Source organism: Carica papaya, chromosome 3, assembly GCF_054855325.1.
Source record: "Carica papaya isolate Zhongbai chromosome 3, ASM5485532v1, whole genome shotgun sequence".
Taxonomy (NCBI): Eukaryota; Viridiplantae; Streptophyta; class Magnoliopsida; order Brassicales; family Caricaceae; genus Carica; species Carica papaya.
In genome coordinates, this window is record NC_142311.1 from 5,865,290 (window position 1) to 5,877,297 (window position 12,008).

Genomic DNA, 12,008 nt, shown 5'->3' on the forward strand with positions numbered 1-12,008 from the left:
ATACAGTCTCAACAATAAAATATATATATATATATAACTAATAAAAAATAATAAATTTATTTTAAAATCAGAATTTTATTTTTAATTATTAAAAATTCAACTCTATTTATTAGCATATGTCTTTATCACTTAATTAATAATATATATATAGATAAAAGATTAAAAACTTAAAAAAAAAGAAAATTATGCTATTTCCAATTTATTAAATTATTTCTCTCATTTTCACTTTATATAATAGACAAAATTAAAAAAAATTTAATATAATTTTGAAAATTAAATATTAATATGAATTCTCACGAGTAAGAAAATAAAAATAAGAAAAAAAAAAAGGTAGAATATATAAAAATGATAAATTGGGCTTGGCCGAGATTGGGTTTGGGTCAAATCTAGAAAAGGTTGAGTTTTGGAAATGAATTTATATTACAAAATAATAATAATAATAATAATAAATTTAAATATATTTAAAATCAAAATAAAATTATAATATTTTATTAATCTTTGGAAGAAAATAAAGAAATTGGAAAAGGAGGCTTAATTGAGATAGTAAAAGTCTGTAATAATAAGTTTGGAATATGTGTGAGTGGTGAATCTAAATTAAATTATATATTTCATATATATATATATATATATATATATATATATAGTGGGCATGGAAGAGTTTCCATATTACCTGTATATATACAGTGATAGTACTTATATAAATAGGCCAGCCAGTGGGGAGGGAGCTCGTGGGTCCTGACTGAATGAGACTTGGTTTTATCTTCTTATTCTCAATCCGTCCTCTGCTCTTCCTCTGCATTCTTCCTCACTTCTCTGCGTCCACCTCCACTAATTCCCTAGATTAACGGTAATTATTTTCCTAATTCTTCTACTTCTACTTCTTTTCTCTCTCGTTTCTTGTTTTGATTCATGATATGCCACATCTTTATTTAGAACCAGGAGATGACGATGCACGAAAATGTTTATAAATATATTTCAGAAGAAGATAAATATCTGAACCTGTAAATGCAGGTAAGTGTAGCTATACGTATGTACATATTCATTTACCGGTTGGGTTTGAAAATGTAGAAACGTAAAGAAGAAGATGAAGGTGGCGGTGATTGGCGGCGGGATAAGCGGGCTGGTATCAGCTTATGTTCTCGCAGGACAGGGAGTTGAGGTTGTGTTGTACGAGAAAGAAGATAACGTAGGCGGCCATGCCAAGACTGTTCGTTTCCACGGCGTTGATTTAGACCTTGGTTTTATGGTCTTCAATCGCGTAAGTTTTTGACTTATCACCACTCTTCGTTACTGTTTACTTTCTAAAATTTATTTTTATTTTTATTTTTATATATTTTAGTAATTGCATAGCATCTTTTTACGCGAATAATAAATATTTTTGAAACTATTAGTTATTTAAAATTATAAGTATACAGAGATCTACCAAAATTTGTATGAAATTATTAAACCCTTTGGACTGACAGAAAACAATCTAATTAATTATTTGTTTCTCTCTCACATCTAATAAATATTTACCCATATGTATATATATGTTATTCCCTTAGCTAGCGTCACCTTTTATATATATATATAAAGGTATGTATTATTTATATTATCTAGTATGAATTTTTAAAATGTTTGTTTATAAATTAATTAAGAATACAATGTTAATACTGATTCATTGGGCTACGAAACACCACAGGATTAATTGAATCAATTAATATTAATCTCTTAGTTCTGTATTAATTAACCCGAGTACTTAATTGATAAGGTTATAACATTTAATTAGTTAGTTTAGACCATTCACGGATTGGCATATATATATAAAACTGTGTCCAGATTTTGCTCTCCCAATTTATTAATAAAGGAATTAAATTTTAAAAATAAGTAAGGTATAAATTGGCATTGGGAATACAAGTTGTACAAATTATTTAGGTTTGGTGAGTATATAATAAAATATTTAAGTATTATAAAATTGATTTTTAATTTTAAAAAAGATGTGGGTGTCAGGCCAATGACCATTACCAATTTGTCTCTTGTCGGTGTGTATCTCTGGTTGCCACACACATGATGTACAAGACAGTCTGCCGTCATCTTTAAATGCAAATTCAACTTTTTCTTCTACTTTCCATACATAATATTATTTAATTCATTATAAACCTTTTTTCAAATAAATAATTTATTTTACAATTTCAAAAGTTATTTATCATAACAATTCATTTTAATGCAATCTTACAACACTTGTATTTTATTTTTGTTTAATGCAATCTTTACGTACTATGACTTGTTCCTGAATCTACTGACCCATTTACCTGACAAACTTGACTTTTACTTTTTTAAGTTGTACTACAACTACTTTGATCTCGTGGATTTATATCTTTGAAAAGTATTTTAGAAAATCCTAGTATCCAAGTTGTGAAAATTACGACATTCTGAAAATTTTCTGTAGGTTGTTGTGGTGATTTGTCTAGTACAAGTTTAGGTATATGTTCATATTTTAGTGTAATGATAATTAAAGACAAAAAGACAGAGTTTATATTGGACATAATAACAGACTTCTGTTCAAATTTTAGCCTACTAGTGCATCCAAACAGTAAGAAGCGAGCCAACTCTCACCAGAACAACAACTAGAAGTTCTGCATATGAAAGAAATTCGTATTGCATCTACTTCTTGAAGAAATTCGTACATGTATATATATATATATATATATATCTTAGCGCTTTTAAATATGCTTCTTGAAGAAATATCAAACGCTTTCTTAGGTTATTTACAACTTATTCCCAAACAAAGTGAAATTCAATCTCTACTTACTTTGTGCAACCAAGAACAATTAAGCTTGCTGTTAAATAGAAAAGACCAATATTAATATTATCACACCATAAAATGTATACAGTTGGTAAAAATACACTTATGAAGGCACATGCAGCAAACCAGGAAAGATACCCGTATAAAGACATGCTCATAAAACTTTCAGAGGATTATGTTTTTTATTTTCTATTACCATTCTTAACCATTTCTATTAGTTTGGTGTTATGTCATTTATATATTCACTAAGAAATTTGATCCCTACTCATCTGGTATAATATTTGAAACAGGTGACATATCCAAATATGATGGAGTTCTTTGAGAATCTTGGAGTTGATATGGAATTATCTGACATGTCTTTCTCTGTGAGCCTAGACAAAGGAAAGGGGTGTGAATGGGGTAGCCGAAATGGCTTGTCAAGTTTATTTGCACAGAAGAAGAATGTTCTGAATCCATATTTCTGGCAAATGCTTAGAGAAATTATTAAGTTTAAAGATGATGTTCTCAGGTGATAAATTCCTCTCTATTGATCTTGATAAAGATACACAAATGAATTAACTAAAAAGCTTTATCCCAACGATCATCTCTGCTCTTGTCTATATTGTAGAGTCAATTTGTACTCTTGGATATCATAGATTTTTTATATATTATATTGTATTGAAAGAATTTAGTTGTCCACTTCACACTCATCTTACTTTCATTTTTCTTTGCAGTTATCTCGAACAACTAGAAAATAATCTAGATATTGACAGAAATGAAACCTTGGGACAATTTATAAAATCTCGTGGTTACTCTCAACTATTTCAAAAGGCTTACCTGGTGAGATAACTGAATCAATATATGTTTTTTCACTACCACTAATCATTCGAATTCTTTTTAACATTTTGTACCACCAAACAGATCCCTATTTGTGGCTCAACATGGTCATGCCCTTCAGAAGGTGTTATGAGCTTTTCTGCTTATTCTGTACTCTCATTTTGCCGCAATCATCATCTACTTCAGGTCTTAATTTCTCCCAATATTCAGAATACAAACAGACACATACACACACATGTATAAATATGTGTGCAGAAATATACACCCTTGCATGATAATCTTAGTGTATATTACCAGTGCTTGAGCAGTGATGATGTTGGGGGTGCTTACATTTGCTAATCCTGTTCCCATTCTTCTTCCTCTAGCTCTTTGGACGCCCACAGTGGCTGACTGTCAGAGGGCGTTCGCATTGTTATGTAAATAAGGTGCTTTGCTTACTTTATCAAACAGTACTTCAAAAAATGTTCTCTCAATTGCTTACTGCAAAAGAGAAGGAACATCTTCTTGCTTTACTTTTTTTCTTTTACAGGTAAAACTAGTTTTCTTTTATTGAAATTGTATCAGGTTATTCAAGTGCTGGAAAGGAAAGGTTGTCAAATAAGAACTGGTTGCCAGGTAAAATCAGTTTTCGCTTCAAATGAAGGTGAGAACTCAAATTCAGTAAATTATTTTTACCAGACATGATACTTCTTTTTATAAATAGTTTGAAATACTGTCAGCATATTAGTGGTGACAAAGAAAAATGATATCTGCAGGTTGTGTTGTAGAATGTGGAGATGGCTTACAAGAAATATATCATTCTTGCATAATGGCTCTTCATGCTCCCGATGCTCTGCATTTATTAGGAAACCAAGCAACTTTTGATGAATTGAGAGTTCTTGGTGCTTTTCAATATGTATATAGGTAGCTGGTTCGAGAATATTTTTATCGCTAAAGAAAAAAATTGACTAAATGATAATTTGTAAACTCTATTTTGGCAGTGATATTTTTCTTCATCGCGACAAAAATTTAATGCCCAAAAACCCAGCATCATGGAGTGCCTGGAATTTCCTGGGTAGTAAAGATAATAAAGTGTGTTTAACATACTGGCTCAATATACTTCAGGTTTGTTTCTATTTTGGACTAGTATGATATAGATACTTTTAAATTTCAGGGATTAGGAACTCACCCTCAATCTCTAAACTATTACATACAATTATAGGAATCTCTGAAGTAGCACAAAAGTTTCCACTAGGACATCTAATATAATCTGGAAAAATGATAGAAGTCATGACTTTCTGAAATCTGATTTTGGAAATACAAAATTGCAATATGAAACATAGAGCACTGCAGCAGATATTTTTACCATAAAATTAGTTGATATCATGAATGCTGCCTATCTAGATATCTAGATTTTACAACATTGCATCCTGAAACTGATATTTTCTTTATAAATGTATGATCGGGTGTATAAAAGGTAACCACCATACCATTTTTGATGAAATTTCTAAATATGCAGAATCTGGGTGAAGGAAGTGAACCCTTTTTAGTGACTCTCAATCCTGAACATACACCTAGAAATACCTTGCTTAAGTGGACAACTGGTCATCCAGTCCCCTCTGTTGCTGCATCTAAGGCTTCGCTTGAGCTTGATCAAATTCAAGGGAAGAGAGGAATTTGGTTCTGTGGAGCATACCAAGGTGAGAATAATCAAAAAATTATTACTATTATTGTTACTAAAGATTGATCAAATTGTTCACATGTTACTCTTATTTTATCAGATATTATGCTTATGCTTTTGTTTTTGCAATCGAAATATGGATTGCCTTCACATTAAACTCTACTGTTTCACATTCTTTCTCTAGTTAGCTGTGGTGATACTGCTATGATATTAACTGACTAATATACATTCTTTCTTTCAGGTTATGGCTTCCATGAAGACGGACTAAAGGTAGCAAGTTACTTCTCATCAACTTTGTTTCTAAATCTTCCTTCCTATTGTTATTTTTGAGGCAGTTAAAAGAAATCAGACATTTATAATCACTGATTTCTGTCTCCTTTTTTGTTTTTGTTGAGTTAATTGTACCATTTTTGTAAGTGAAGTATGCTTTTTCCCAGGCTGGCATGGTTGCTGCACATAGTTTGCTGGGAAAACATTGTCCTATACTGAACAATCCGAAACACATGGTACCTACTCTTATGGAAACAGGGGCTCGTCTGTTTGTTTCCAGATTCCTGGAGCATTTTATATCGACTGGTAGTGTAATGTGAGTTCTGTGAAATGACTATGTGTCTCCTTGTGTCATTTTTGCCATGTGTTGCTGGTATTGGTGCATATATTCTTCAAACCTGATAGTAGACCTATTCTTTATCAACAATCCGAGGCCATAGTAGATCTTAGGCATATAATTATTGTCAACAAGTTGTGCATTAATTGAAATTTCAGTTCTATTCTTGTTTTTAACTTGAATATTACTGCTAATCTTCACTGCAAAAAGCGTGGAGTCTAGATATTATTTTTTATTTTCATTTGGTTCAAATATTTTATATATTATCGAATCAACTTTATTCGTATCTTTAGTAACACAATAACAAGTTTGTATTACAACCTGTCAGAGGGAAAAAAAAACTAACTTGGATTTGATATGGAATTGATATAAAATCAGTTTGTTGGAGGAAGGAGGAACGATCTTTACATTTGAAGGAAGACTGAGAAAAAATCCTCTAAAATCGGTTTTAAAAGTGCACAATCCTCAGTTTTACTGGAAGGTACTTGAATTAATACTTTGAGATGTGATCCTTAATACCAAAAGACATAATTGTCCATGATACACGATATGATCCCTCTTCTGACAAAGAAAATTTTTCTGTCAGGCGATGACACAAGCTGACCTGGGTCTAGCAGATGCATTTATCAATGGAGATTTCTCTTTTGTTGATAAAGATGAAGGACTTATAAATCTTATCATGGTAAGACAATTAATTTGAGACTTGTGCTTATGTTGGTATTTACCTCCAGAAAAACTTCTCATTGAACTGACTCTACAGATTCTTATTGCTAATAGAGATTTGAAATCTTCCATTTCAGAACTAAGTAAGAAAAGGTATATTATCAATTATAACTACAATATGCATCATGCAGTTTTATACAAAAATTTACTTTATCTTTTGCATATACCTATGGTTGGATGCAGGGGTTGGTGGACACCATTATTGTTTACAGCTGGTTTGGCATCTGCAAAATATTTTTTCAAGCATGTTTCAAGGCAAAATACTTTGACACAAGCTCGCAGGAATATATCCCGTCACTATGACCTGGTAATTACAAGTTTTAAACCTCCTATCACTGCTCTTTTAGATTGATATTCAAGGAATTTTTACGACCGAAACGAAAGAATTTACGATTCTTCTCTTGATTTTTGTTCAGAGTAATGAGCTTTTTGCTTTATTCTTGGATGAAACAATGACATACTCGTGTGCAGTGTTTAAGGTAAATTTCTATCATAACTTATCATTATAAAAAATAAGTGTATGTTGTTTCAGTATTTAATGGCTTCAACTTGAGGTTGTTGTTATGTCGATGTTAATTTGCAGAGTGAGGATGAAGATCTAAAAGTTGCACAGTTGAGGAAAATATCCCTTTTAATTGAAAAGGTGATCCTTCTACTAACATTCATGATTAAGTTCATTGTTTCTTCGAGATATATAATAATAAGATTTTTGTTTATGTTTTGGTTTGATAAAATTAGGCAAGAATCGATGAGACACACGAAATTCTTGAGATTGGATGTGGTTGGGGAAGCTTAGCTATTGAAGTTGTCAAAAGAACTGGATGCAAATACACTGGCATTACTTTATCAGAGGAGCAATTGAGATATGCAGAAAAGAAAGTGAAGGAAGCTGGACTTGAGGTATCTATTTAACAAATGATATTTATTAATCCAACTTATTCCTTTTTTAAACTCCTAATCAAATTTGACACCAGGATCGCATCAGATTTCAACTCTGTGATTATCGACAACTTCCAGGTTCCTATAAATATGATAGAATAATATCATGGTGAGTTCTTTCGTCAACTTTTTCTCAGCATGTGAAACATGAGTTTGACAAATGGAGTTTACGTTAAAAATTTTAAGTCAATCACTACTAGTAATTGAAGACTTTGTAGAATATAAGGTTCTTGATTCATAAACCTGCGTCTAGCTGATAATTGAGAATGAGTAAAGATTGAAAGATAGAAAACATAGAGGGGGAAAAAACAGAAAGATGAAGAGATGAAATTTATTTCTTGCTTGAAAATTTGCCAGAAATTTCACTACATCTCTAGTTATCCACTGCCCCAAGTATATATGTCACTAGCCTCACTTCTTCCAGGACAACTGAGATAGAAAGGCTAACACCTAGCATTATTAGTTTTGTCGAGTCAGATTAAAGTTATACCTACTTAGTAGTTTAATCAAAAGCTTGCTAATCAAATCATAGTCTCTGAAAAACTTTCTTTAGTAACTTACGAGAGAAAAAAAAAGGACCTCAAAGCATGAAAACACAGGACAATTATAACACCATATCCAAAAAAAAATGGAACTCTAATACCCTGTTGATTAGAGGGCTCAAGGAACAAGTACTGCTCCTATAACACTTCTGTTAAGATATATGAACAAGCTAACATGTAAATTAGGTATTATTCCTATCGATCCCAATCATAAACTGGAACTGCCAAATAATGATATATCATTAGATAAAGAGATGTATCATAAACTAATTGAGAGACTAATATACTTATTACATACAAGATCAGACGTTACTTATACAATAAGTGTAATATGTCGGTTCATACACGGACATAAAGAAGTACACTTGCAGGCAATTTACAAAGTGTTGTATTACCTAAAAGGTCACATGGGAAATGGATCATATTTAGAAAGAATGACAGGTTGTTTCTATAAATTTATACATATATAGACTACACAGAGTCAGTGGTGGGCAAAAGATCTATCATGGTTTACTGTACCTTCCTTAGAGGTAACTTGATTACTTGGAGTAAGAAGCAAAACACAGTTGTGGGTTGAATGCAGAACTAAAATTCCAAGTAATAATACAAGGAATATGTGAATTACTATGACAAAAAAGAATCTTAAAAGATTCGAAAATTAAGTGGAACAACCTATGTGCTTGTGACAATAAATTTGTTATAAGCATTGCCCATAATATGATGTAACATGACATAACTAAACATATTGAGGTTGATAGGTACATCATTAAAGAAAATATAGATAATGGTTTAATATGTGCCCCATATATGTAGACTAGTTCACAACTTGCAGATATGTTGACCAAATGTCTAAATAATCTAGAGTTCTAGAATATATTGCTGAGCGGGGATGGGCAGTGTATATTCCCCAGTTTGAGAAGGGAGTGTTAAAAGAGAGTGTATTATATGTAATTAAGTTAAAGAGTATTAGGGTAAAATACACCTTGTATAATTGATGATTTATTTTCTTTTTTATTATAGAAAATCTATATATATGCGATTGTAATATTCAATAAAAATACATATTCAACCATTCTTAACATACACAAATCGATATTTATGGACTTGTAAATAGCAAATCCTAATTTTGGATCTTCATAATTTTCTTGCTGATAAAGATTTCTATGAACATTTAATTCCAAATTCGAAAACAAAAGACCTACAGGAGACCCATGAGCCACTGAGCTAAAACTGTTCAGACGATTATGTCTTTAACTTACTAAACCTTTAAATCAAGATGACATATGTCAGCTTAAAATAGTTTTTTTCATGATTCCAAGCTTTTCAAAATCCAAATTTATCTAAAACAGATGTGCTAAGTCTGTTTTAAAGCATCACTCTCAAAATAATTCTCTTCAAGATTTCATTTATCATTCCTGTTTTCTGGTTTGCGTGTACAGCAATCAAAATGGTCTGTCAGATCCCAAAACGTACCTTCTGCACCATTTAGGGACAGAATTATCCTCAAGAATATTGTTTACATACTTCTCAGATTTTCAACTAATACTGCTCATATCACGTTTATTTAAAACTATCAAGGACGAATATGGCCCTAGATATGGCTTAGGTACCATTAGTCCAACAATATTTCGAACTCAAGTTACTGGATTTTTCATTTTATTATATAAAATAATTGATGGTTTAACTAGTAGAATTTCAATATAATCTACTATTTATGTTGTATCATTAGTGGTCTCATCTACAGTCAGTATGTGGAAGAGATCAATCATCACTTCCTTACCCTTCTTTACCAACTTGACATGGGGCCAATGATGCTCTCTAAGTCAGATTCTTCATCTGATACGAACATATCATGGCTCATGAATCTAAGCGTGAATGGGAGTGATAATGAGCCTGAAAATGTAAAAGGAAGAAGAAAACAACTAAACAAAGGAAAAAATCAACCAAGCACTCTTGAACATAACAAAATTAACTTCTAACAACAAGAACAATTTAAGCTCACTGCAACCATCACTCTTCTTCTGTTCGAGCTGGTGCAGTCCTAACATAAACATCATTATCCCACTCGCACATGATTAAAATATAACTGTTTAAACCCAATCCGATAGTTTTTTAATCTAAACTCAACTTGCTGTAAAATGAGACATCACCATGTCAAGTGACTATGTGCAGTGAGATGATAGAAGCAGTTGGCCATGAATACATGGAAGAATTTTTTGGTTGCTGTGAATCTGTGCTGGCGGAGGATGGGCTTCTTGTTTTACAGGTATTTGTAAAATGGGAAGAACTATTAAAAATGTTATCATATCCTTTTTTGTTGGTTTGTTTACGAATTTTAATGTATGTTTGTTGTTTATCATAATATTTTTTGGCAATAAAATTAGTTCATATCAATACCGGAGGAAAGATACAACGAGTACAGGCTAAGTTCAGATTTTATCAAGGAATATATTTTTCCTGGTGGGTGTCTACCTTCTCTGAGCAGGATAACGTCCGCCATGTCTACAGCATCAAGACTATGGTATAATTATTATATAAATGGCTCTCTTTTTATATAAACATATTAACACGCATATATACATAGCTTTTCCTTCAAACTTGACCAACTTGTTTAAAAAAAATACAGTGTGGAGCATGTGGAAAATATAGGAATTCATTACTATCAAACATTGAGATATTGGAGAAAGAACTTTTTGGAGAAGCAGAGGTAAGAAGAAAGAACAAATACTCTTTCTTTGTCATCAATATAAGTATGATAAGAAAGCTGTTAAAGGTATATTTGGGTCTAAATTTGCAGCGAGATATATGCATTAGGATTCAATGAGAAATTCATTAGGACGTGGGAATACTACTTCGACTACTGTGCAGCTGGTTTCAAGTCTTATACACTTGGAAATTACCAGGTACCATCTACGGAGTATTTAACACATCTTCATATATTTTATAGTTTGAATTGAATTGCAGAACCCACTAAAATATGTTCTTCAATGTAGGTTGTTTTCTCCCGGCCTGGTAACAAGAACACGTTTGGAAATCCTTACAAAGATCTTCCTTTAGAGTGATTAATTTGTCGCAGCTACTACACCCACAATGATTTGTTGCTATTTGGTAGAGAGAATCAGGAGAGTTTGTAAATTCAAAGAAGAATCTCATGGTAATTAACCTTGACGCAATATTCCCTGACCTTCTTTCTTTTTCTTTGGCAGCCTCAAAATTCCAGCCTCTTTCCATTTTTTTTCCCCCCTTTTTAAGCTTATATAATTTTTTATCTTTGACTAACTTCAAACTTTCAGTGTTTTTAATATTTATTGTTGGGAGATTAATATGATATTTTAATTTTATAGTTGAAAAGTTAATAAAATAATTAAAATTATGAAATAAATTATATTTAAATTTTACTAAAGATGCGCATATTTGAATGAAATATATAAAATAAATTACGAAACGTATGTAAATTAAAAAATTATAAATTTGAAATAAGTATACAGTGATTTATAAATTAAATGATTTATCCTCTACTATATTTATAATTTTAATTTTTAGTTCTGCTGAAATTAAAAAATCAATTGGTAAATGTGTAACTTTTGTATTTTATAATATTATTTTATATTTAAATTTTGTATTAGTTTTTAATAACATTTAAGATCATTCAATTAAATTTTAATTATGATTTAAATATTTTATAATATGAGACAAGTTAGTTAGTATGTTTAGATGAATTATTGGAAAGGCACTGCCGCCATGATATTGTTTTTCCACCAAACTCTTTAAAAATTAAAATAAAAAATGAATAAGTAAGATAGTTGTAAAACTAAAAGAACTTCGAGTACATGAACATACACACAAGTACATATTTTTACTAACAGAGCATGTTTGAGAATAGACACATTATTTGTCTCGTACCCATTTCTAAATCTAATCTTGGTAGTTCGAGAT

General features: G+C 31.1%; 1 protein-coding gene across 4 annotated transcripts; it reads left to right on the forward strand.

The window, feature by feature from the left end:
* The first annotated feature begins 672 nt into the window (after positions 1-672).
* On the forward strand, positions 673-11,415 carry LOC110815898 (uncharacterized). 4 transcript variants are annotated; one of them, XM_088215274.1, is made up of 25 exons: positions 673-847; positions 934-1,258; positions 3,076-3,293; positions 3,499-3,604; positions 3,686-3,787; positions 3,967-4,026; positions 4,166-4,244; positions 4,357-4,504; positions 4,582-4,705; positions 5,100-5,280; positions 5,503-5,531; positions 5,699-5,847; positions 6,247-6,349; positions 6,455-6,550; positions 6,629-6,684; positions 6,775-6,898; positions 7,008-7,070; positions 7,175-7,234; positions 7,330-7,491; positions 7,566-7,639; positions 10,245-10,338; positions 10,457-10,593; positions 10,699-10,779; positions 10,870-10,975; positions 11,066-11,415. In XM_088215274.1, exons 2-25 carry the CDS (start codon positions 1,085-1,087, stop codon positions 11,132-11,134), a joined length of 2,595 nt encoding a protein of 864 aa, XP_088071400.1. In that variant the 5' UTR covers positions 673-847; positions 934-1,084; the 3' UTR covers positions 11,135-11,415. The 4 variants fall into 4 exon arrangements, with proteins under 4 accessions (XP_088071400.1, XP_021899561.2, XP_021899560.2 ...); XM_022043869.2 differs by having other exon boundaries at positions 1,012-1,258; XM_022043868.2 differs by having other exon boundaries at positions 1,069-1,258.
* The last annotated feature ends 593 nt before the right edge of the window (positions 11,416-12,008 follow it).